Source organism: Molossus molossus, unplaced genomic scaffold, assembly GCF_014108415.1.
Source record: "Molossus molossus isolate mMolMol1 unplaced genomic scaffold, mMolMol1.p scaffold_m16_p_14, whole genome shotgun sequence".
NCBI classification, from domain to species: domain Eukaryota; kingdom Metazoa; phylum Chordata; class Mammalia; order Chiroptera; family Molossidae; genus Molossus; species Molossus molossus.
In genome coordinates, this window is record NW_023425349.1 from 5203657 (window position 1) to 5228472 (window position 24816).

Consider the following 24816-nt stretch of genomic DNA (forward strand, 5'->3'; position numbering starts at 1 on the left):
AAGCAGCTCACTTGGAGTTTGAGCCCAGTCCTGTCTGGTTTCAGAGCCCAAGCTCGTAACCCCTGCATTATCAAGCTAGTGCTGCCAGACTGAACGCGACCCCCTCGGGGGAGGCCCTGGCGGGGCTGCAGACTGAGACACCCACCCCCAGCCGGCCACTCACTCAGCACCACCAGCTCGTAGTGCAGCCAGTCCTCGCCCACCTCGTTGGAGGCTTTGCACGAGTACCTCCCGGCATCCTCTGCGCGAACCAGGGGGATCTGCAGGACCCGGCCTCCTGCGGGACACGGGGACGGAGGCCTGAGCAAAGGCAAGGACACCTGCTCCTTCCTATGGAAGGGACCTGGGACACATCACCTCCCCGCCCCCACCCGCCACCTCATCTGGGACATGGAGAGACTGCCTTCCCTGCCCAGCTCACTGGGCACCAAGCCAGGCACAGCGAGGCTGCTGCGTGCCGGGCTCTCTGCCTGTGTGCTGAAAACACCCATCTCACAGCTGGAAAAACTGAGGCTTCCCAAGACGACCAGCAGAGCTGAGCCCAGCTCCTCGATGAGGGCAGCAGGCCAGTCCAGAGAGTCGGGCAGAGGCTCTTCGGAGGCAGAGAGCCAGCTCTGGGCTGTGCTGGTTGGAGGTGGGGGTCCCTGGGGGATGTCACCTGGGACCCTCTGTGGTCTACAGCCAGCCAGGGCCAGACCCTGGCCTCTTGGGGGTGGCTGGAGCTGGTCACTAGCAGGGGCCAAGTTAGGGTCACTGTGTGCTCACATTGTGCGTTGGAGGCTTGCTGGCCCAGGCTGTGGGAGGCTTGTGACCAGGGTTGAAAGCAGGGGACAGTGGTCATGATTCAGGAGGGAGTGGCCACAGTCGGGTCACTTACGTGTGAGGTTAATCTGAGTGCTTGGGATCAGAGGTCAATGGTGGGGTGGAAGGTTCATGGCTAGGACTGGGAGGTCAGTGGCTGTGGCCAGGGTTCAGCATGTGACTGAGCTCACTGTGTACCCAGGCCTGGGGTGAGTGTCCAGGTCAGAGGGCAGGGGAAGGGGTCAGTCCAGGGGTTTCTGTCGAGCAAACAGCCTTCAGTAAGCGTTGCTCTCTTAGATCTCCAAGAGGTCACTTTTTGCAAGAGCCCAAGTCAGACCCTGGAGTGACCCTGCTCTCCAGTGCCCATGCACCCAGCTCATCCCTCCCGCCCCTCCCCCCAGCCCCAGCGCTGGCCAAGCCTGGCAGGACCTGGGGCGACCGAACCCCCGGCTGTGAGGCACTGCAGGGCTCTGCCTAGAATTTCTCCCAGTTCTGGTCTCCCCCAGGGGCTGGGACCCCGGGGAGAGGTTCTTCCACTTTCGGGGTCACGGCCCATTAATAAAGAAGCGGCTCCCCTCCAAGAAAGGCACCAGCTTCGGCTGATTATCAGGACATCGCGGATCCTGAAGCCCAGAGAACGTCTAGCCCCACTCACAGAGGACAGCTCAGGTCCAGAGGGCTCACAGGCCCCGCCCACGGTCACACGGCAAGCAGCACCCCTGAGAGCTCAGAGGACTTGGAGAAAGGCAGTGCGGGGGTCCGGCTCTGATGTATGACCCTGGCCCCTGCCTGCAAAGGACCCGGCTTCTCTGTGCAGCTCAGCCTACCTTGCAAGACAGACACCCCGTCCGTGGCCGAGAGGGGCTGGTCCTCCCTGTACCAGGTGAGCTCTGGGGGTGGTACCGCGTTGGTGTCGCAGTACAGGTATGCGGGGTTGTTCTCCACGATCTCCTGGTATTCTGTCACCCCACCCCGGACCTCCTCCTCCTGGGACAGGATTCCAAAGGCTGCGCTGGTATCACCCACCTTCTGGAATATGGGGGGCACTGGGGTGGGGGTGACAAAGCCATTACGACACACAGTAGAGGGATGGAGAAGCACCTCTGTTCAAAGAATCTCCCACCCTAGCCTCCCCCCAGACTAGATATTGCAGCATTTGAGCTAATCCTATAGGTCAAGGCGTTTTGTTTTTTTTTTAATTCTCACCTGAGAATATTTTTCTATTTATCTTCAGATAGAGTGGGAGGGAGAGAGAAACATCGACGTGAGAGGGACACATCGACTGGTTGCCTCCCACATGACCCTAACCAGGGCCCGGGATGAACCACAACCGAGGTACGTGCCCTTGGCCAGAATTGAACCTGCAACTCTTTGGTCTGTGGGCCGATGCTCTACTGCTGACCTAATAAACTGGCCAGGGCAGTCAAGGCATTTTTTTAAAAATATGTTTTTATTGATTTCAGAGAGAGGAAGGGAAAGAGAGAGAGATGGAAACATCGATGTGAGAGGGAAACCTCGACCAGCTGCCTCCTGCACGCCCCCTACTGGGCATCTAGTTGCAACCCGGCAAGCGCCCTGACCAGGAATCAACCAGCCACCTCCTGGTACATGGATAGATGCTCAACCCATTGAGCCACACTGCTGGGCAATCAAAGCATTTTTAAAACGTATGCATCCCGCCCTGCTGGTGTGGCTCAGCCCTGCTGGTGTGGCTCAGTGGTTGAACGTCGACCCGTGCACCAAAAGGTCATCAGTTCAATTCCCGATCAGAGCACATGCCCAGGTTGTGGGCCCGATCCCCAGTGGGGTGCTTGCAGGAGGTGGCCAATCGATGTTCCCTCTCATCAATGTGTCTGTCTCTGTCTCCCTTCCTCTCTCTCAACTCAATAAAGAAAAATGCAATAAAATAAAATTCACTCATCCCTTCAACTAGTGTTTATTGAGCCATTACTATGCTGGGCACTAGAAGAAGGTTCCTACCCTCTGGGGCGCATGTGTAATGGACACAAGACTTCTTGGGACCGGGGGTATTTTCCAGGTGGAAGCCAGATACTGGCATTAGCCTGTGTTTGGTGGAGCACTGAGGAATAAAGTCACGGGCTTTTAGAACTCAGGGGCCACCCAAGGCCCCCTCCTTCAATCATCCACACTCTACAAAGGCAAAGCTAAGGCGTAGGGGGCAGTGATGTCCCCGGGTCACGAAGTCAGTTAATGGAAGAGCCGAGGCCAGGCGTCTGGGGTCAGACGTGCCACATGGTGGTGAGAAAGGGGTCCGACAGCTGGAACAGAGCTTCCTGCCTGGCTACTCCAGATGCAGACACTACCCACCCCCAGCCATGCCGCCCCCAGTCCCTCTGTCCCTGCCCCCGCCAGACCCTGCTCGTCCCCACACACCCTGGATGAGCACGTTGAAGTCCTGGTCATCCTCGCCAGCCACATTGGTGGCTACGCACAGGTATCGCCCCGAATCCGAGACCTTCGTGGGCTGGATCTGAAGCAGCCGCCCTTCCCCCAGAATGCGGAGCCGCTCGCTGAGGGTCACGGGCTGGGGGGAGGCAAGAGGGGGAACGGGGATCACAAACGGGGGAGCACCCGGCACTATACTTCGATTTTAATAAAGTTTAAAAAATACAACAAAATGACAGGACAGCCTGAAAAACTTTGTAAAACCAAATCCATATAACTTAAACATTGTAAGAGGACCGAGCGGGTGAACATAGAGTTGACTGTTCATGAGTCTTATTCCCTACAAAGAGCAGGATTTCCTATTAAAATGTAAAGGGCGCCCTGGCTGGTTTGGCTCAGCGGTTAGAGCGTCGGCCCACGGATCAGAGAGACCCGGGTTCGGTTCCTGCTAAGGGCACGTACCTCGGTGGCAGTTTGTCCCCGGCCCCGGTTGGGGTCGTGTGGGTGGCAACGCTCCATGTATCTCTCTCACATCGATGTTTCTTTCCCTCTCTTCCTCCCTCTCTCCCTCCCACTCTATCTGAAGATAAATGCAAAAATGTCCTTGGGTGAGGATTAACAAAAAAGAATAATAAAAATAAATAAATAAAAATGAAATGTAAAGGGTGAGGCAGGGCCCAGGCCAGCTCTGGGCCGGTACTTTGTCTTTACTGGAAGGTTCCAAGCAGAACCGGGGGAGCCGGGGGAGAGGACCTCAGGCTGCTCGGGGGCCAGCTCACCTGTCCGTCCTTGTACCAGCTGATGGCAGGTGGCGGAGAGGCCCAGCACTCGCACTCCAGGGTCAAGGTACTGTTGACCTTGGTCTTCACTTCCTTCACGCCGACCTCCCCCATGGCGGCGTCTTTGGAGATGGAAGGGGGGACTGCAAACACGGGGCGTCTGAGGGGCAGGCCTGGGGACGGGGCACTGGCACTGCGCTCAGCCTGGTCCCAGGGCAGGCCCAGAAGTGGGGCGCTGCTTCAGGAGATGGGGGAACGGTGCCCTGGACACCGAGCTACCCCTGGGGCTGGTAACTTAGGGGCGAGAGCATTTGTCAGCACTGGTTACGGGACTGGGAGGGTCTGAAGCAGGGGACTTCCTGGGGTGATCTCTGGGGGTCCCAGGTCACAAGTTGTGGAGCCTCTGGTTGCATCACGGCAAAAAGAAGCCGGGACTGGAGTGGGTGTGGGCTTCCACGTGGCCTGAGTCCTAACCCACTGTTCCTTCCTCCTAGTGTCCTTGGCCCTGAAATGGGGAATGACCCAGCCGGCCCGGCTGCCTGGGGACTATCGGAGGAGACAAGCCACATGGAAGCATCTGGGTGTCAAGTATGGCCCTGCTGCTGGTGTCCCAGGGTTACTGAGCGCCTCCTGCCTACCCGGCCAGTGCCCTGAGGTCCCCGACTCACTGAGGACCTCCACGTGGTAGTTCTTCATGGCCTCCCCAAGCTCACTGGTGACCACGCAAGTGTACTGGCCTGCGTCTTCCTTCTGGGCATTCAGGATCTGCAGCCCATGGGTGCCTGCTTGGGGGGCAGTGGCCAGGGTCACCCCTAGGCATGAGCCCAGGCTCGCCAGTCCTGCCCTCTGACCCCTGGCCCCTCCCCACAGGGGGCATCACCTGGGAGCAGCTGGATGTTGTTCGAGGCCTCAAACGGGGACCCGTCCTTCATCCAGGTGATGGTGGGGGGAGGGAAGGCCAGTGCCTCGCAGATCAGAGATATGGGGTTGTTGATGGTCACAGTCACCTCTTCGTCTGCGCTGTCCTCGGTCACCCCCAGGATGGTGGGGAACACTGTGACGGGAGACCGGGAGGGTGCCCATGAACAGAGAGCCCAGCCCTGGGCGTGAGGACCCAGGAAATCCTCAGACCCTCGGTGCTGAGCCACCGTGCTATTGCTGTTTGCATGACACAGAAGGGAAACTGAGTCTCAGAGGAGCTCAAGCAGGTGCAGCCCGACTGGTGACCCAGGGCCCCAGCTGTCTACCCCTAAGCGACACCATAGGGGAAGTTGGACAGTTTCTGCCTCAGTCTCCCCAACAGCCTCTTTACATGCAGAGTTTCTACTAATTTAGCCAGAGGCTTCTCAGTTCCGGTTGCGTTTCCAACTGGTGCCACTCCCTGAGTGGAGGGCGGGCGGGGAGGCAGAGTGTTCTGTTCCCTGCTGAGAGAACAGCTCCCACTGGTCCCGAAACGTCCTCCTTCCGCCCCCGCGGGGGCTCCATCACCACCAGCACTTTCACAAAAGATTTACGCGGCCAGTCTGTCCCTCGCACTTTCTAACCGTTATCCAGCCTAACATGACAGGTGGTGCTGCGTCCTCGGGAGATGGGCGGCCTGGAAGGAGTCTCGTCATCTCTCCAAGCCACAGAGCTTCATCCGTGACATGGGGACAAACGTCTCACCCACCTCCTAGGGTTGTCGTGAAGATTCAACCAACAAGGCCTGTCCAAATGCCTGTCCTCTGACAGATGTGCAAGCAATAGAGCCACTGTTATTATTGTTGTTGTTGTTGGGCTTGGAGAAGTGGGAGAAAAACCAGTCGAATGCTCTGTGGGACGTTGCCACTCAGGTCACCTTGGTGCTGCCTCCTGCCAGCACCCAGGATGGCCAGGAGAGGGCCAGCCCTTACCCAGGACGCTCAGCTGGAAATGTTTGGTCCTCTCCCCCATGGCGTTGGCCGCGATGCAGGAGTAGTGGCCGGCACTCGACAGGTTGGCCTGGAGGAGCTGCAGAAGGGTTCCGTCTGGAGAGAGGAGGTGGGTGTCTCCACCAGCCAGGGGTCGGCCATCTTTGAACCACGTGACCTGGGGCTGTGGGTGGCCTGCACGCAGAGGAGAGGGGCAGGAAAGACAGTTCAGCAGGATTTGACCATGTTGGAGCAGAGGTCGAGGCTGCTGCAGGAAGGGGTGGGGGACATGGGTTTTCCATCTCAGTCCAGAGGTCCAAGCAGCAGGCAAGACACAGAAGCAGCCAGCAAGCCTGGCCTGGGCCTTTTCCTAAGTGGTTTGATTGCCTTTTCTTTACTGAGGATGGGCAGCGATGGCTGGTTCAGGGAGAAGAAAAGCAGGTTATTCCATCCATTCACCCACCCATCCGAACATAGATATGTACATACAAACATAGATACACCTATCCATCTACCCACCCACCCACCTATCTATTCATCCACCCGTCCACCTATCTACCTATCCATTCATCCAACTGTCCACTTATCCATCCATCCACCTATCCATCCATCTATCTACCACCTATCATTCACCCATCCATCCATCCATCCACCTATCCATCCATCTATCTGTCCACCCATCCACCTATCCATCCATCTATCTGTCCACCCATCCACCTATCCATCCATCCATCCATCCAACCATCTATTCATCCATCTACCTACCCACCTATCCATCCACCTATCCATTCACCCATCCATCCATCCATCCATCCATCCATCCATCCATCCATCCACCTATCCATCCATCCAACCATCTATTCATCCATCCACCTACCCACCTATCCATCCATCCATCTATCCATCCATCCATCCATCCATCCATCCATTCATCCATCCACCTACCCACCTATCCATCCACCCATCTATCCATCCATCTACCTATCCACCTATCCATTCATCCAACCATCCACCTGTCCACTTATCCATTCATCCACCATCCATTCATCCATCTGTCCCAACTCACAAGCATTAATGGACACTAGGGGAACCATGGTGACAAGGTAGATCTTGAGTCTTCAAGGAGCTCAGAGCCCAGCTGGGGCACACAGATGTCACAAGGCCACTATGGACCAGTGTGGTCAGTGCTGGGATGGGGAAGCATAGGGGCCTGTGGAGTCCAGTCGAGGTCAAGAAGTCAGCCAAGGTCTCCTTGCGGAGAGTCCTGAAGCTGAGAACTAGAGCCAGGAGAGGCGTGGGAAAGGGTGGTTGGGTCCGAGGCCTTACCTGTGGCGTTGCATGTCAGGTGGGCTGTCTGTCCCTCAGGGACCTTGATCGCCTCCTCCAGGTCCTCGTTCTCAATACTGGGAGGAACTGGGAGAGCAGGGAGACAGACGATTACTGACTAGGGTTGGCTCACTCGCGCTAAACAAACGTGCCTCTCTCCTCAGGGTCCCGTGCCTCGGTTTCCCGTCCCCTCGTGCCCGCTTCCACAGGGCCGTGAGCATCATAACACTGGCTGTGGCCGAGGGAAGCACCAGTGTCCTGGGAGAAGGCCCTGACCAGAGGAAGGCAGTTTGGGTGGTGTCAAAACTATGTCCTTCCTTCCACGTTGGAGTAGTCCCTGCTTTCTTGAAAGTTGCATGGCGGCCTCAGAGCAGAGGTCACTCATGAGGCAAAGGAAACAGCCTTGGCCTCTCCCTCCTTCCCGGGTGGGCCCCTTGCTACATCCAGAGCCAGTCCTGGGCCCCGCCCCCAGGGGCCCCCAGGCAGGAGGAAAGGAGCCACGGACACGGGCTGTGGCATACCCAGGACCTCCACGCTGAAGTTCCTCCGCACCTCCCCAGCCTCGTTGCTGGCCAGGCATGAGTAGAGGCCTCTGTCTTGCTCCTGGGTCCGGGTCATCTTCAGCATCCAGCCACCTGGGGTGGGAGGAGAGTGAGGTCCATGGCTGTGAGCCGCTTCCGTCCCAAGCTGAGCCCAGGCTGACCGCCAGGAAGAAGAGCGTGTCAGGTGTCATGATTAGATGTGTGCGTGTCTGCCGACCCCAGTGTTCCATTCCTCAGATGGGAGTACTGAGCCCAGGAGGGTAAACAGATGGATGGAGCCCCCTGGACATTCAGTGTGCACCAGGGTAAGCCTGAGACCCCATTCAAGTAAGAAGGATCTGCCACCTGTCTACCCCCACTTCTGGAGACTGGCTAGGGTAAGAGAACGTCAATGGGCCTGGCTTAGGTCAGACCACCAACTACTCTGATGGACCCTGTAAAAGGCTGCCTTCCCAAGAACCTCTCAGAGGAACCCAAGGATCTTCTAAGATCAGCTCAGGGGAAGTACATACACAGGACCCGCAGGACTACTGTGCCTGCACCCAGGCAGACATCACTAATCGATCACCGCTCTCCTTCCTGCTGGGCCCAGATGCAGTCCCTGAATCCACATCATCACATGCATCTAGCAGCCCCCACCACGTGCTCAGAGGCAGTGCACGGGGGAAGCTTTGATGGGTCACTGGGGGTGAACTTCAGGAGGCCTTGAAGTCCTTGCAAGATCTGGATGGGACACTGCCTGTTGGGCCTCAGTTTCCCCATTTGTATGCCAACAAGAATGATCACAAACCAACTTTGTGAGGAGGATGAGTATTCAAAGGAGAAGGTGCCTGGATCACTGGTTCCAAAAGTGTGTTACTATTTTGTGGGATGTTATATAAGGGCCATGAGAATTTTTGCTGCAGGACTTATCAGAACTTTGACTATAAATGGTCACTGTGAGTCTCTAGGAGGAGAGCAGAGTAGGACACCTCTTCTAAACTTATTTCAATCTCATAGTTTTTCCTGGAGCACATCATCTGGGGAACCAGCAACTGAAATGTTGATCCCAACCAGGCTGGGCAGCTCAGGGTCCGAGGTTATGGGCATGTGATGAGCACAGGGAGAGGCAGAGGGCCAGACTGATCACCAGATACGCCCCTGGCTGGCACCTTACCGGCCAAGAGGTAGGTGCCCTCTCCGGGGCTGACGGGCTCCTCCCCTCGGAACCAGCGGACCCCCGGCGGGGGGGTGCCTGTGGTCTCACAGAGCAGCGTCAAGGGGCTGTGCAAGGCGGCAGTGACGTTGGTCAGCGGCTCTGAGTGTCCGATGATCTCTGGCGGCACTGCACACAGAGAAGAAGCCTTCGTCGGGGTGCTGACAGGGCTGCGTGCTCCTTTCCCGACCCCCAACGACGGCCCTCTCCGAGGGTCCCCCCAGTCCGGAGGGTCTGAGAGCTGCACGGAGAGAGCGGCGGCCACGGGCTGGGCTCTGGTGTTAGGCAGACAGCTCGGGCCTTAGTTCTCCCGCACCCCAGAGGGACGCCAACGGGATTCAACAAGAACACGAAAGCGCTCGGCACGGTGCCTGGAGCAGAGCCTGTGCTGAGCAGACTGGCCTTAGCGAAGCTGAGCACCGACGCCCCGGACCCACAGGGCACAGGTGGGTGGTACCCGGCAGTGGAGGGCACCCATTCAGAGGAAGCCACGCTCCAGCAGGCGGGATGAGTGGGCGAGGTGGGGTCCCCACCACACTGGGGCACGATGAGGGGCCTCCCTGCCCATCTTCCCTCTCCCCGCTCCCTGCTCCCCGCTTCTGCCCTGAGGCACACAGTAGGAGCTCAAGCTCAACGGGAGACTGAAATCAGAAGGCTGTTCTAGCTGCTCTGAACGTGTCACCCCGCCAGGCCTCTGAGGTCTCTTCTCTCTGCCTGGCACACTTTCCCCTCACCCTGGCACCTGGCTATGCCCACTCTGCTTTTACATTTCAGCTGAAAGGTCACCTCCTACAGGAGGCTGCGCTGACCTCCGTGACAGTGTCCAGGCCCCTGGGTTCCCCCATCACGCATCAGCCATGCAGGAGAAAGCGTTTATTCCCCCAGCGTCCAGAACAGAGTGGGGGAACAGCAAGGGAGAGAGGGAGGGAAGAAGGGGGGCATCGAGGCCTATGTGAAGCCAGTCCTGACTTGAGAGCAGTGTTGAAGGCTTCCCTCAGCAACAGCCCCCACAGAGGCCTGCCTCGCGGAAGAACAAGGCGTGACCCTGGAGACCCAACCAGCCTTGCCTTCTCCAACCCGGCCCCCTCTCCTCCCCTCCTCCAGCAGGCCACGGGTCCTCACCCAGCACGGAGAGCGAAAACCTCTTCTCGGCCCGCCCAGCCACGTTCTCGGCCACGCAGCTGTAGCGTCCAGCGTGGGCAGCCTGCGCCCGCTCCACATGCAGACGCTGGTTCTGCAGCCGCAGGCCAGGCTCCGCCCCCACGGGCTGGCCTTCCCGTTCCCACCTCACCCGGGGCGGGGGCTTCCCTGTGACGTTGCATTCCAGAGTGGCCTCCCCATCCTGGACCACGGAGACCTGTGTGTGGGGCTCCCAGGGGCCAGCGATCTGAGGGGGAACTGGGTGGGAGAAAGTTGCTGTGGCCACCTGGCACCAGGCTCTCACGTCAGGCCCCGCACCGCCGGTCCCTGAGCCTGGGAGACCTGGGAGGAGCCCAGCCCTGAGGGCTTCTGGGGGTTTTTCTCCTGACGTGGGTCTGGGGCGGGAAGCCAACTGGGGGGCAGTTAAAAAGTGCCAGTAATCTAAGAGGGGCCGGGAAGTGTCCTCGTCGTCACTACTCCTGTCTTGGCTGGGATTCTGGCGGGTGGGGTCTGCCCTGCCTGGTTGCCCGCCCTTCTGGCCCCTTCCGCCTGGGTCAGGTCACCCCAGCCCGGCTCACCATGCACCTCCAGCTGCTGGTCCTGGCTGCTGTTCCCCGCCACGTTGCTGCACTCACAGGTGTACGTTCCCTCCTGGGCGGGCTGGGCTTGTCCCAGGTACAGGACCCGCCCCACAGCGGACACCTGCTCCAGGCCGGCCCCCTCCCCGGGCACGGGCTGACCTGGATGCAGAAGAAAATGCCCCTGGTTCCCGGCCTGTCAACCTGGAATGGCTGTCCTCCCACCATCCCCCTTCTGCTCCCCCTTCAGGTGTCCACTCGGAGGTCACCTTCTGCAGGGAGCCCTCCCTGAGCACCAGATCCGGCCCTGGCCCCCTGCCACGCTCTTGCCACCCCCGAGCGTCTGCCGGTCACAGACCCGTCTGCAGGTGTCTGAACCCCACCCCGCCTGGGCCGTCCCAGACACCCTGCCTCACTTTCCCCTGGGATCCTTAGAGGCTCAGGCCCTGGCACATGGTGTGGCTCAATGCAGGCTGTTGAACGAAGGACCCGTCCGTGGCCTGGGAGGAGACCAAGCGGTGGGCATACCTGGCAGCACGGATTTTGTGAGCCTCGGGCTCTGGATGAAACCCTGACTTCTGATATCCTGTGTCTATTTACAGAGCAGCAGGCTGCAGGCTCCTGTCATCCCTCAAGTGTCCCAGAGCGGGAGGAGCCCCAGTGGCCACATGACAAGGCTTCCTCCCTCTGCCCAAGCTCTGTGCCCAGGGGTCTCAACCCGACTTCTCTGAGCCCCATGGCTGACCTCTGCCTGCCCACCAGACGTCTCACCGGGGTCTAAGTCATCTCGAAATGAACATGCCCCAACTCCGGGTCTGCTCCCCACTTGTGCCTCTCTCCCGACTGGCAGGCCGGGCTCCTCCTTCTTCCCCGCCCCCCACCTACCCATCAGCAAATCTCACCCAGCCCCACCCTCGTTGGCCGATCAGGAGGCTGCTGCCGCCCTCGCTGGTGCCCCCACCCCAGAGCCGAGCAGAGCAGAGCCGGATGTGTGGGCTCACAGCCCTCGGGGTGGGGTGCTGGCTACAGAAGCGACGCTTCTCTCAGCCTTTCTCTGTTCGGTCCCCATGTCTGCTGGGAGCCCCAGCCCCTTCCTGGCCAGCAAACCTACCATCTTTCCTCCAGGTGATCTTGGGGAAAGGGACACCCCGGCATTCACAGGACAGCCTGGCAGGGTATCCCTTGGTCACAGTCAGGGTGGGGGGCTCCCTTGAGGGGAACACTGGAGGGACTGAGAGAAGAGAGGCTGTGAGGTGGGTGGTGGCCTGGGAGGGGGGGAGGGGCATGAGTGGAGGGGCTGTACCCCGGGACCCAGGCAGCACCCCCAGGGCATGCAAGCCAGCTGGGTGGGAAGGGGGGGGTTCCCAGCCCAGCCCAGGGGTCCTCACCCCAGACATTCAAGTTGTAGTGCTTCTCTGAGCGGCCCGCCTGGTTCAGCGCCTCACAGGTGTAGTGGCCAGCATCCCACACCTGTGCTCTGCCCACCTGCTCGAGGGCGACATGACCCATCAGGGGGTGGCACAGAGCTGGGGTTAGCCCTGGACAGATGTGTGACTGTGCAATGTCACTTTACCTGGCTGTGTCCCAACCCCCCCACCTGGAGCCTGACAGCACCTCCGCGCCTCCAGAAGCTGGGACCTCGGCGGCCTGCCACGGGCCAGGCGCGTGGTGTGGGCTCCCTAGTGGCAGCCCTGCAGGCTCACCCACTTCTCGTCCACAGCCCAGCCTGTCCTGACAGAACAGCCCAGAGGCGCAGGTGGAGGATGAAGCAGGGGGTGGAGGGGACCCTGGGCTCAGGTGTCAGGCCCTGACACGGTGGGCGGTGGCTCCCACTTTGAAGAGTGAAGGGAAGCAGAGGCCGGCATTCCGGGCAGAGGAAACCAAATGGAGGTGCTCAGGGTTGGGGATGATCATATCATAAGGTGTAGAGGCGGGAGGGAGAAGGAGGAGTATGCTGGAGTGGAAGGCGCTTCCCAGTAGCAGGAGGGGCACCTGCCCACCCCCGGCTGACGTGGACGAGCCGTCCTCTGGGGCAGGTTGGGATCTCACAGGCCTTCTCCCTGGAAATCTCTCAGCCACCCCAGAAGGCACCAGTGGGTTTACCGGGGAGAGGCCTGAGGCCAGTGTACTCGGAACACATCCTAGGACGGCAGAGCTGGAGGAGGGGGAGCTAAGCTTAAATCCGGGCTGACCCCAGAGTCCCCGACCCTACACCCCCGCCTGGCCGGGCCACGTGCCGATCCAGGGACTTAAAGGCCCAGGGTGAGGAGGCTTCGGAACAAGGAGTGAGAAACAGGTAGGAAGAGAGCTGCTGGCCCCGGGTGGGGGTGGGGGAACCGGGGCGCTGAGGGCTCAGTCCTGGGGCTTCGTCCTCTGTCCCCACTTGTCTGGAAGCAGCTCTGCCATCGGGAGGATGAGCCCTGGGTGTTGGGTCTGGAGGGGCCTGCAGGGCTGAGCTGAACCTCGCAGGGGCACCCGCAGGCCCCGCCCTGCCCGGGGCTCCTGCCCAAGCCCCGCCGTGGCCTGGGTGGCCGCCTACCTCCAGCAAGGCCCTGTCTGCAGAGAGGCGGACTCCAGGTCCTGGCTCCAGGGGGCGGCCGTCCTTCCGCCAGCTCAGCACAGGCGGGGGCACGGCCTGGCTCTGGCACTCCAGGGCCACGGACTCGTTGACCACCACAGACACATTCAGCTCCTCTCCGAGGATGCTGGGAGGCACTGCGGGGGGCAGGAGAGGGGCTGTCTCGGCAGGTGGGGAGCCCCGGGGCGGCCACGTCCAGCCGCCAGGAGCCAACCCCGGGGAGGGGAGGCCCTGTTAGGGGGCCCACACCCTGCGCTGAGCCTTCTTGTCCTCTCGATGACCTCCAGAGCCGGCCTCAAAACGAGCCCCCAAATCCAAGTGGGATGATGGACTGCGACGGGGTCAGCATCCTGGACCGACTGTATTTAATTGTCCAAGAAGTTACCCCTGAGGGACGGCGGACAAAGGGACCCAGGATTTCTCTGTATTTTATCTTACAACTCATGTAAAAAAGAGCTCAAAATCTCTTTAAAAGTAACAATATTTTTCTTTTTTTAAAACGTTTTCAAAGGCAGGACCCCAGCCACCGTCTCCCCTGAGACCTAAACAACCCGTGCAACGTAGGGGCCGAGCGGGCAGGGTCCCCCATCCTCCGTGCCCACACTGGGTCACGCGTGAGGCCCGGAGACATGACTCGGCCTCCCTGGGGATAACAAGTGGCCGCCGGGAGCAGATGCAACGACACAGGCAGGTGAGCCCGGGCCACACCAGGCCTGTTAACTACACTCTTGCCTCCAGCGATGGAACGGCGCTTCCTCCCCTCCCCTCCCGGGGCTCCACATTTCCCAGAGTCCCTCGTGCCCCCTAGAGAGCCCCGCAAAATCCCACACGAGGACATTTAAGAACAAGAGCGACTACAAGGCTGTTCTCCGTGAGCGTGGCGAGCCCCGTGGCACCCGTGGACGTGGCTGCCACCTTCTCACAGATGAAGGAATGGAGGCTCGGAGACGCGAAGGACTCGCCCAAGGTCATGAAGCTAGGAAGTGGCGGGGGCAGGACTCGAACCCCTTACACTCCAGAGCCGGTGTTCCTAACCACCACCCGGCACTGCTTTCCCCAAAAGGGCTGTGACCCCCATCAGACCCAGGAGAGTGACAACGTCCGGCTCCTGGCTGCTGGCCGTGTGCACCTCCTGCTGTGTCGAGTGCCTTCCCCATCCCCGAGCTTGGATCTCCCGGCTGTGCGGGCCGCTCGCCTGCCCACCTGTCCACAGTGGGGGAGCCCACACGCCCACTGACCCCGCGTGAAGGCAGCCACACTCTCAGGCCGCGGGTCTCACATCCAACCTCCCCTTCTTCCTTCGAATGTGGCCAGACACACCCCAGCCCCACCTTCTTGAGCCACTGGTCTGGACCTGGCGGCCTGCGGGGCCTGAACTCACTGTGGACATGCAGGACGACATCCCGGCGGTCCTCGCCCACTGCGCTCACAGCCACACAGGAGTATCTGCCCGAGTCAGAGGCCCGGGCGCTGGCCAGCGTGAGGACGCGGCCCCCAGGGAAGACCTGCGCCCCAGAAGGAAGCCCACGTGAGGTCATGCACCTCAAGGGCCAGCGCCCACACCTTCCCAAGCTGGCCCTGCTGCTGGGCACGCCCGGCAGCCTGCTCCAGACCCTGGACCCCCAGTGCAGGGGAACCAGAGCTGTACCCCAACCCCAGGACCTCTGCCGATTGCGGGTGGCTCCATCATGCTCTGGAAGGGCCCCCAGAGCTTTGCTGTAGCTAGTGAGCCCTTGGAACGGGGCCAGCCCTCACGTGTAAATTACACAGTGGATTTCAAAGGGTCAATACGAAAAGAAGAATGGAAAATGTCTTGTTGATATTTTTCTATATTGATCGTGTGATGAAATGATGCTTTTTGGATATACTGGGTTAATTCAAATGTATTATTAAAATCGGTTTCACCTATTTCTTCTTACTCATTAATGCAGCTACCAGACAATGTTAAATCACAGACATGACTCACACTCGTGTAGTACATTGTGTCTGGAGACCCCGCTCACGACTTTCCACTTAGTCCGCCTTCCTCCCTCCTGCCAACCGCCCTGGGGATCCCAGCTCCCTCTCCCCTCGGAGCTCCCAGCACCTCCTGAGGCAGCAGGGAGGTGAGCTGGGGCCACCCCGCCCTGCTGACCTGGAGGCCGGAGGTCCCTGCAGTAGACACGGGGTTTCCATCTTTCAGCCACATCAAGGTGGGGCTGGGGCTGCCGGTGGCATTGCAGGTCAGCCGGACGGGGGCACTCAGCAGCACTGGGCCTGGCAGGCTGGGTGGCAGCGTGATGCGAGGAGGCACTGCAGGGCAGAGATGACACAATACAGGCTGAGCCCCGCTGGGGGCAGGACAGGGAGGGCACCTGGCTGGGCATCCCCGAGGGTACCTGGCTGGGCATCCCCGAGGGCACCTGGCTGGGCATCCCCGGAGGGCACCTGGCTGGGCATCCCCACAGGGCACCTTGCTGGGCATCCCCGAGGGCACCTGGCTGGGCATCCCCGAGGGCACCTGGCTGGGCATCCCCGGAGGGCACCTGGCTGGGCATCCCCGAGGGCACCTGGCTGGGCATCCCCGGAGGGCACCTGGCTGGGCATCCCCACAGGGCACCTGGCTGGGCATCCCCACAGGGCACCTGGCTGGGCATCCCCGGAGGGCACCTGGCTGGGCATCCCCACAGGGCACCTGGCTGGGCATCCCCGAGGGCACCTGGCTGGGCATCCCCGAGGGCACCTGGCTGGGCATCCCCACAGGGCACCTGGCTGGGCATCCCCGAGGGCACCTGGCTGGGCATCCCCACAGGGCACCTGGCTGGGCATCCCCACAGGACACCTGGCTGGGCATCCCCGGAGGGCACCTGGCTGGGCATCCCCAGGGCACCTGGCTGGGCATCCCCGGAGGGCACCTGGCTGGGCATCCCCGGAGGGCACCTGGCTGGGCATCCCCAGGGCACCTGGCTGGGCATCCCCACAGGACACCTGGCTGGGCATCCCCGGAGGGCACCTGGCTGGGCATCCCCAGGGCACCTGGCTGGGCATCCCCCAGGGCATCTGGCTGGGCATCCCCACTGGCCACAACCAAAGCACAGGGACAGCCACTCTCAACACGACACCCCACTGAGCAGGTCTCGAAGTTGCTCATCTCATTCTTTCACAACCATCATGAGGCCTCTATAGATGAGAAACTGAGGCACAGGGAGGGCAACCCCTGCCCAGGGTTGACCAGCTAGGAAGTGGCAGCAGCAGCACCTGCTCTTGGGCCTTCTGGTCAGCACTTCATGGGGCTGAGGGGTGAGAAGGGCTGAGGACCCCTGGGCAGGTTTTGTTTTCCAACTCAGAGGTATCAGGTCAAACACTCTCTTACAGGCAGCCCCTCATGGGCAGAAGATGATTCAGTTGTATCTGGAGGACACAAGCCGGGGTGCCCAGGGCTCCTGTCCAGCTCCCCACTGCTCTTAACACAAAGCCCTGACCCATGCACGACCCCGGCCCCTCTGCCCTTCCGTGGCCGCTGCAGGCCCCCAGGTCCTCGGTTCCCAGGTCTGCAGCCTCAGGCCTTGGCAGGCGGTCCCTAGTTAGGCATCCAGCTCCCTGAGACGCCTCCGGACTCCCCAGGCAGGTCAGTGCCCAGCTCCCGGCGCCCAGCTGTGCCTCACCCCCACTGCTCCTGTCACAGCTGTCAGGAAGCAGCGCTCGGGGTGATTGTCTGTCACTGCACCTCCCACTAGCACAAGCTCCTGCATCTGTCTCCTCAGGGCTGCGGCACCAGGGTTTGCCCCATGGCATGTCCCTAATTAACGTGGTTGGACAGAGATGGACAGATGGAGGAACGGCTGGCTGGACAGATGGGTGGTTAGATGGGTGGATAAATGGGCAGAGAAGTGGATGGGTGGTTGGATCAATGGGTGGACAATTGAGTATTTCTATGCACTGATAGAAGGATGGGTGGGTGGATGGATGGATAATGAATAGACAGAAGGATAGATGGATGAATGGATGGATAATGGGTGGAAGAAAAGATAAATGGATGGATGAATGATGAATGAATAAATGAATGAATGGATGATGGATAGATGACTTTTGAATGAAAGGATGGATGAATGGATGATGGATGAATGGATACTGAATGATGGATGATGGGTGAAAGGAAGGATACATGGATGGATGAATGATGAATAAAGAAATGAATGAATGGATGCTGGAGAGATGACTTTTGAATGGAAGGAAGAAAGAATGGATGAATAGATAGATGGATGATAGATGGATGGATGATGGATGGATGGATGAGTAGACTGATAGACAAGTGGATGGAGGATAACTTTTCGACAAGGACCCCTTCAGCCCCAGGGCACTCACCATTGACCCGTAGGCCGTACTGCAGCTCTGTGCGCCCTGCCACATTGGACGCCACACAGCGGTAGCTCCCAGCATCAGAAAAGCGGGCTCTCTCAATGAGGAGAACTCTCCCATCAGCTGACACTGTGACTCCCTTCTGGGCAGAGACTGGCTGGTGGCCCTTGAACCAGGAGATGTCTGGGGGAGAGAAGAGACATCAAGGGGGTCCTGCCGGCCCTTCAGTGCCTGTGTACTAGGTAGTGTTGCCTGAGACAGGAGCAAGGGCAGAGAGGAAGCCCCAGGGGGTGGAGGCTGGGGCAAGCAGAAGCAAGGAAAGTCAAAGCCAGCCCTCATCTCCTCCTAAGTATGAACCAATTGTATCTTCAGTTTGCTTACATCCTGCCAGGGCCCATCCCAGAACTTAACAGGGCATGTACCCCATGGGATGGGGCAATCATCTCCAGGGCTCACTATCCCAGGCAAAACTGGGTGGACCTGCTTCAAATGGGAGACAGGAGATGGGCCCTCCTCCTGGGCCATGCTGGCTGCCAAACACTCACACCCAGCCCCAGGCTGCGGGTCCAGAGGAGAGGCCTAGACAGGCAGGAACCTGGAGGCCCGGGATATCGTCCCAGCCCGGGGCAGCCCAGCGCAGTTACAACCCGAACACGCCCTGCAGGTTGGCTTTAGACGCCAGGCAGCTGCTTCTCGGCCTCTGGGCTCAGTGCACACACCAGCGCAAGGTTCTGGGCCAGAGGGGACCGCACGCAATGGGCACAGGAGAGAGGAAAATGCACAAAGTTGGGAGCAGGGCCTGCTGATTTCATCCTGTTCCGCCCACCGCCCGAGGGGTGCTGGGAGCGCGGGCCAGCCTCATTAGATGGGGACCTGCGGCCGGCTGGGCGAGCTTTCAATCACCAGGAGGGCTCTTACCTGGAGGGGGCACGCCCGAAGCCAGACACTCCAAGGTCACGGAGGCATTTTCCAGCACTGCCTTGTTGGCCAGGACTGGCTCAATGTTGGGGGGCACTAGGGAAGACAAGGAGCAGCCTGGCTTGGTGGGTGTGGACTCCGGTAGCTCAAATCTCAGCCGTCCCGATGCCCCTCCTCAGCCTTCCTAAGGGTTCTGGGCAACTAGCACCCCCCCACCTCATGCCCTCCGACCAAGGAACCCCCCTCCTGAACCACGCACAAGAACAAAGGCTCGGGGTACAGTTTTTTTTCTTCTTCTTCTTCTTTATTGATTTTGAGAGAGAGAGAAAGGGAGAGGGAGAGAAAGAAACATTGATGAGAGACAAGATAGATTGGCTGCCTCCTGCATGCTCCCCCTCACCCCATGGACCTGGCCCACAGCCTGGGCATGTGCCCTGACCGGGAATCAAACTGGCAACCTCTTGGTGCAGGGTCGATGCTCAACCCCTGAGCCACACCGGCTGGGCCAGGCTACAGTCTTCATTGCAGTCGCACAAGGACCACCCCAAAGCCCATCCAGGAACGGTGACAGCCACGAAAAGTGAAAATGCAAGGATCTGCCTATATGTACAAGGACATAAAAGATCCCCAAAACTGCCCTGGCCAGCTTGGCTCAGCAGTTAGAGTGTCGGCCTGCGGACCAACGAGTTGCAGGTTCGATTCCGGTCAAGGGCATGTACTTCGGTTGCAGTTTGTCCCTGACCCTGGTGGGGGTCATGCAGGAGGCAACCAGTTGATGTGTCTCTCTCATATCAATGTTTCTCTCTCTCTTCCTCCCTCCAACTCTATCTAATGATAAACAGAAAAATATCCTCAGGTGAGGATTTAAAAAAAAAATCCCCCAAAATGAATAAGACAAGCAAAGGTAAATATGGTTGTAGAAAAGGGTGTCCCTTAAAAATGCTCTGAAAACAACCCAAAGGGGCCACAGAGCAAATGACTTTCTACTTCTAAAGTCAAGAGCATGACTAGGCAAAAGGAGCAAGCAGAACAGAAACAGACTCATAGACACAGAGAACTTTTTGTTGCTTGCTAGATGGGTGGGGGCTGGGGGGATGGGTGAAAAGATGAAGGAATTAAGAAGTACAAATTGGTTGTTAAACTGATGAACCTCAAAGGGAAGGGGGGAGGGAGGGCGGGATGAGATAAACCAAAGAACTCCTGTGCATCTATGCATAACCAATGGACCAATGGACACTGACAATAGTGTGGGGAAGGCAGGAGGAGGAGGGAATGGGGAGGAGGGTGTCAATGGGGAAAAAGAGAAATATCAGTAATATATTTAACAATAAAGATGAGTTTAAAAAAAAAGCATGACTATGATGTTAAACCCCTCCCCCCCCAGGCCCCCACAGCAGCCCCGGGCCCTCAAGGGACCCTCACCACTCAGCGCCCACGTCCTCACCCAGCACCTTGAGCACCACGTCCCTCCTGCTCTCCCCAGCCAAGTTAGTGGCGGCACAGGTGTAGACGCCTTCATCCCTCAGGTCCACCTTCTCAATCTGGGGCAGCGGGAGGCACAGGTGTGTCATGGGGGTGGGGGCGGGCATGGGGCCCAGAACCGGAAGTCAGTCAGAATGCTGCTGGGACATGGCAAGTGGCCAGGCTGCTGCTGACCCCAGGAGCAGAAGTGAGGCATGGGGACAAGCGTGGCTCTGGGGAAGGAGCTATGAACCACACCTACATTCCAGGGAACCCCTCTGATCTTGGGGGTGCTCCTCTCCCCCCCTTTCTCCCTCTGGGGACACACACTAGGGTAAAGGTGCCCTCCCTCTTCAGGCCCAGCACGCAGTCCACTGAGCGTTCCCAGGCTGAGTGGCTCGTTGCTCTTCCTGCCCCAGGCTGCCGGGGCCCTGCTGGGATCTCCAGAGCCCTAAAAAGTGGCCCGTGCACCAATGCAGGGTTGCACCATCAGCCCTAGGGCCCTGCATGTACCTGCAGGTTCCCCCCTGAGGCTGCCAGGGCCACCCCATCCTTCCACCACCGGAGGCTCGGGGTAGGCACCCCAGTCGCTGCACATCGCAGGGTCACCGGCTGCAGGAAAGGGGCTGTGATGTTCTCCCCCCCGACGATGACCACGGATGGGAGCTCTGGGTAGAGGCAGAGGCAGGAAGGACAGGGTCAGGAGGCGCGCAGTGGGCACCCAGCAACCCCTTAGTGCCTGGGGAGTAAGGAGTGGCCAGGTCTGCCCGCCAGCCGCCCCTACGCAAGCCCCTGGCTTGGGGGAAGAGGGCCGGACAGGAGCCAGCAGGGCAAGTCTTTCCATTCTTCAAAATTATCCCCCCATCCATCTATCCATCCATTCACTGAGCAACTACCCTGTGCCCCAAACTGTACTAGACACAGGGACACAGGAACACAGAATGGTGGCCACTGCGTTGCCCTCTCAGAGCTCCCAGACCTGGGCTGCAGAGATGGACACCAAACAAGCCCTCCCAATACAGTGGGTGGTGAGTTATAGCCAAAAGGTGGTGGTGGTGTGGAGTAACACCGCAGTGAAATCAAGGAGGGCTTCCTGGAGGAAGGGGTGTTTTAGGACAGATCTGAAAAATGAGGAGGAGCTAGCAGGCAAAGGAGGAGAACGTCCCAGGCATGGAAGCAGCATTTGCAGGCGCGGAGGTGAGAGAGCCGATGTATGCGAGGTGTTGAGCGAAGTTCACAGGGTCAGTGGGGAGAGAGGGAAGACTGGGGAGAAGAGAGGGGGCCTGTGGACTGGACAGGTGACAAGTGTGGCAAACAGCTACGACCAGCCTCTCATGTCACATTGCTCTGGGGACCTGGGAGGTCCAGCCCAGAAGCACTGTCGAGAGGAGACCAGCCCCATGTCCTCCCCAGTCCACCGGGCCTGGCGGGGGCACCGACGGCCTGGTCCTCTGGCTGCGCTACGCTGGCCTCACGGCGGCCCTGCCTTCTCACCGAGCACAGACAGCTCCACCTCGGCCCCCGCGGTGCCTGCTTCGTTGGTGGCCTGGCAGGAGAAGAGGCCTGCGTGGCCTGGCTCCACGCGGTCGATGCTCAGTGTGGTCCCCTGGGAGGCGACCTGCACCCCCGCCAGCTCCTCGACTGGGCGGCCATTCTGCAGCCACCTAAGGTTCCAGGGAAAGGGGACGGGCCAGCCTGAGGCCGGGGAAGGCCGGGCCAGCAGGACAAGCCAGGAGGCCTGGCAGCCTCTGCTCGCACTCGGGTCTCTGGCTCGGGGCCTCTCGCATACCGCTGAGAAGGGGGGTGTCTCCTGTCCCCATCCACCCCAAGGTAGGTACTTTCTGCCTACACCCCCCAGCCCAGCCCCGGCCTTCACCACCCATACTCACTGGATAGTGGGCACTGGGGAGCCTGAGGCCTGACAAGAAAGTTCCAGGGGCTGTCCCACGAGGGTGGTCACCTGGCCCAAGCCTTCGGCCACCAGGAGCTGTGGGGGCACTGCAGGCGGGATCCCCCGCTGGGTGTTTAGAGCTGAGCAAACCCTGAACTAAAGCCCTCCCAAGCCCCCAGTGCCCCCAGAGCTAGGCCCAAGCCATACCCCACCACTCAAGTTCCCCTGTAAATGGTCCCTCCTCCAGGAGGCCTTCCAGGAGCACACAAGATAGGGTGGGTGGTCCCCCAGGCCTTCCTTGAGACTTGTCCTGCTTATTCAATGTCTGTCTCACCACCAGACCCGGGGCTCAGGAGCCCCACCTGCCTTACCTCCAGCAGGCGTGGGCCAGCCCAGAGTTAACGCCTGAGAAACGTCTGACCAATGGAAGAAGCAGGGGAAGGCCCCACCCTGCCCATCCCAGGACGGCCACCCACACTCAGCCCAGCCTTGGGCCTCTAACTGTCTACCCCACTGACCGGGAGCAGCTCCTAGAAGGGGCTTCGCGCACTGGCCCCCGGGAGGGACGGGCGGCGGGGTGCACAGCCCGGATGACCAGGTGGGACAGGCCCGGGCTCACCTTGCACGTCCACGACATACTGCAGCACGGCCTCCCCCGCGGGGCTGCTGGCCACACAGCTGTACAGGCCCCCGGAGGCCTCCCCCAGGGTCTCCAGGCTCAGCACGCTGCCGCCCGCCTCCAGCCACGTCCCGTTGCTGTCCGCCAAGGGCAGCCCCTCGTGGTACCAGGACAGGGTGGGCGGAGGGCGGCCTCTGGCCACACACTCCAGCCCCAAGGGTCTCCCAGCCACCGCCTTCACTAAGTGAGGCCCTTCCTCTGCGCCCTGGATGGTGGGTGGGACTGGGGAAGAGGCGTAGGGGCTACTCAGGGACCAGAGCTCAACACCAGCCCTGGTTAAGCCCCTTGAAGACCCCACATCATGTGACAAGCCCCCTCCCTCACCTGCACCAGCTGAAACCCTCTGTTCAGAAATCAGCCCCTCCAGGCCCCTGCCCCAGACCCTGGCTGGAAGCATTCTCTCCCTCTCTGCCTCCTGGTGGCACCTCCTTGTATCTTCTCTGCACCACCTGCTACTCCTGTGGGCTCATCATAAGCAGGACAAGCGCACAGTAGGTCTCAGTATCCACTGAACTCAAAGTGATGGGCTCCCCAGGCTGGAGATCGAAGTCCCTGTTCCTATGAGTCCCCTCTCTGGCCTGCGGTACTGACTGGGGCAGAACCCAGCCCAGACGGGCTGTGATAGCCCAGTGGGTAGCCAGGCTGAGGGCTTCTCCCTTCCTCTTGGAGAAGGCCGCCATGCTGCTGAGCCCACAGGGCCATCGCCAGGGGACAGGGGATACTAATGGACTGGGATGTGCCCCTCGACCTTGTTCAGGTCACACACTTCACATCAATTTCCAGGAGGTCCTCAGACCCTCGAGTAAGAGCCCCAAGCTGCATCTCAGCTCATCCGCACGGACCCCGCACAGCCCAGCTTCCTTCTGGGGTCCCTGGAGCCCCAGCGCCCATGCCCGCTTCATCGTTGGGGGCCAGAGCTCCTGAGCCGACTACTCGTCAGGGGCAGGGTGACCCCACTGGCCTGCATTCTGCCCTCCAAGCTCACCAGGCCCTGCCACCCACACCCCTTCTCCTCCGAGTGCCCTGCACAGCCTCAGAGCCGAGCTCCTCGACGGGCCAACGCCAAGGTTAACAGTGCAGGACGTAGGGCCAGTCCCGGTGTGAACCGGGTGCCATCCCATCCTACTGGGCTGAACTCGAGCCCCAGAGCCCACCACATGCCTCTGTAAGTGGAGGGACAAGGGCCCCCAGGCCGATCAGAGGAGCTGAGGCTGTGCCCCAGGGGGTCTGGCTCACAGTAAGGGATTAATTCAGAGCAGTAATTTTAGTAGTGGTCATGAGTGTCTGGGCATGGTTTCGTGGAAAGCCCTAAATCTTGAGGGGAGACCTGGATTTTCCACTCGGCTCTGCCTGGGCCCCTAGACAGGCCTCCTAATCCTGGCCTGTTTCCTCGCCTGTAGGAGGCGGTGACACAGAGATGACCCTCCTCCTCTGACCACTCCCTTCACTGACCCAGGAGACAGACGGAGGCCAGCGCAGCCCAGCCCCTCCCTCTGCCCACCCAGCCGGCCCCCGCTCGCTGCTGACCCCTGGCCGCTCACCATAAACCTGCAGCCTGGTGGCCTTCTCCGCGACCCCCACAGCGTTGCTGGCCTTGCAGGTGTAGAGGCCGGCCTGGGAGCCCCGGGCCTGCCCCAGCTGCAGCTGCCGACCGCCCCTGCTGTAGACGGCCTCCGCGCTGGGGGGCAGCGGGGCCCCGTCCTTGAGCCAGGTGATGTCAGGGGCCGGTGCTCCTCGGGCCTCACACAGGAACCGCACCGGCAGGCCCTCCATGACAGCCACCTCGCTGGTCTCGTTGGAGCCCCGGATGGTGGGGGGTGCTGGGGACAGTGGGGGGCAGTCACAGGGAGCCCCTGAGGCCGCTGGTGCCCCACGCCCCGAGTGGCACACGCCACAGGCTCCAACTGCAGGACAGGGGGGTCTGGGGACGGGCAGAAGAGGCCAGCTTGGGGCACGCCGACATGGGAAGCCAGCTGGGTCATCACAAGGGGTGTAGAAGAGGGGGCTGGGGGCTCAGCTGGGGCTCTGGACCCCACTCTGCCTCTAATTGGCTGTATGACCCAGGTAGGTCACTCCTCAGTCCCCCCATCTGTAAAATGGGGGCTAAACTCAATCAGGGGTTCCCATGTGGCAGGAAGCAGGCTGCTGGTGGTACCCAGATGAGCCTCAGGGTTTGTGGGCACCACGTGGAATAGCCCTGCGGCCCACAACGGACCTGCTACGCCCTCCCAATCTCCTCCTGGCCAGAACACGACACAGGAAAAGGCTTGTTGGGTACGACTCCGTACTCAACCT

The 24816-nt window shown here is 60.2% G+C and overlaps 1 protein-coding gene across 1 annotated transcript in view; it reads right to left on the reverse strand.

Moving 5' to 3' along the window:
* HMCN2 (hemicentin 2) overlaps nucleotides 1-24816 on the reverse strand; it is a 143752-nt gene that overhangs the window by 45713 nt on the left and 73223 nt on the right. Inside the window, exons 31-55 of the mRNA XM_036261616.1 lie at nucleotides 24063-24341; nucleotides 22462-22743; nucleotides 21841-21949; nucleotides 21446-21615; nucleotides 20465-20619; nucleotides 19935-20031; nucleotides 18491-18586; nucleotides 17579-17755; nucleotides 15369-15526; nucleotides 14616-14739; nucleotides 13196-13371; nucleotides 12045-12141; nucleotides 11768-11887; nucleotides 10657-10818; nucleotides 10061-10336; nucleotides 8900-9067; nucleotides 7723-7836; nucleotides 7202-7288; nucleotides 5879-6070; nucleotides 4867-5040; nucleotides 4655-4768; nucleotides 3987-4129; nucleotides 3196-3346; nucleotides 1629-1847; nucleotides 164-277 (exon numbers count right to left, since the gene is read on the reverse strand). Coding sequence (XP_036117509.1) covers nucleotides 164-277; nucleotides 1629-1847; nucleotides 3196-3346; nucleotides 3987-4129; nucleotides 4655-4768; nucleotides 4867-5040; nucleotides 5879-6070; nucleotides 7202-7288; nucleotides 7723-7836; nucleotides 8900-9067; nucleotides 10061-10336; nucleotides 10657-10818; nucleotides 11768-11887; nucleotides 12045-12141; nucleotides 13196-13371; nucleotides 14616-14739; nucleotides 15369-15526; nucleotides 17579-17755; nucleotides 18491-18586; nucleotides 19935-20031; nucleotides 20465-20619; nucleotides 21446-21615; nucleotides 21841-21949; nucleotides 22462-22743; nucleotides 24063-24341 — 3954 coding nt within the window. The remainder of the gene's footprint in view (nucleotides 1-163; nucleotides 278-1628; nucleotides 1848-3195; nucleotides 3347-3986; nucleotides 4130-4654; nucleotides 4769-4866; nucleotides 5041-5878; nucleotides 6071-7201; nucleotides 7289-7722; nucleotides 7837-8899; nucleotides 9068-10060; nucleotides 10337-10656; nucleotides 10819-11767; nucleotides 11888-12044; nucleotides 12142-13195; nucleotides 13372-14615; nucleotides 14740-15368; nucleotides 15527-17578; nucleotides 17756-18490; nucleotides 18587-19934; nucleotides 20032-20464; nucleotides 20620-21445; nucleotides 21616-21840; nucleotides 21950-22461; nucleotides 22744-24062; nucleotides 24342-24816) is intronic.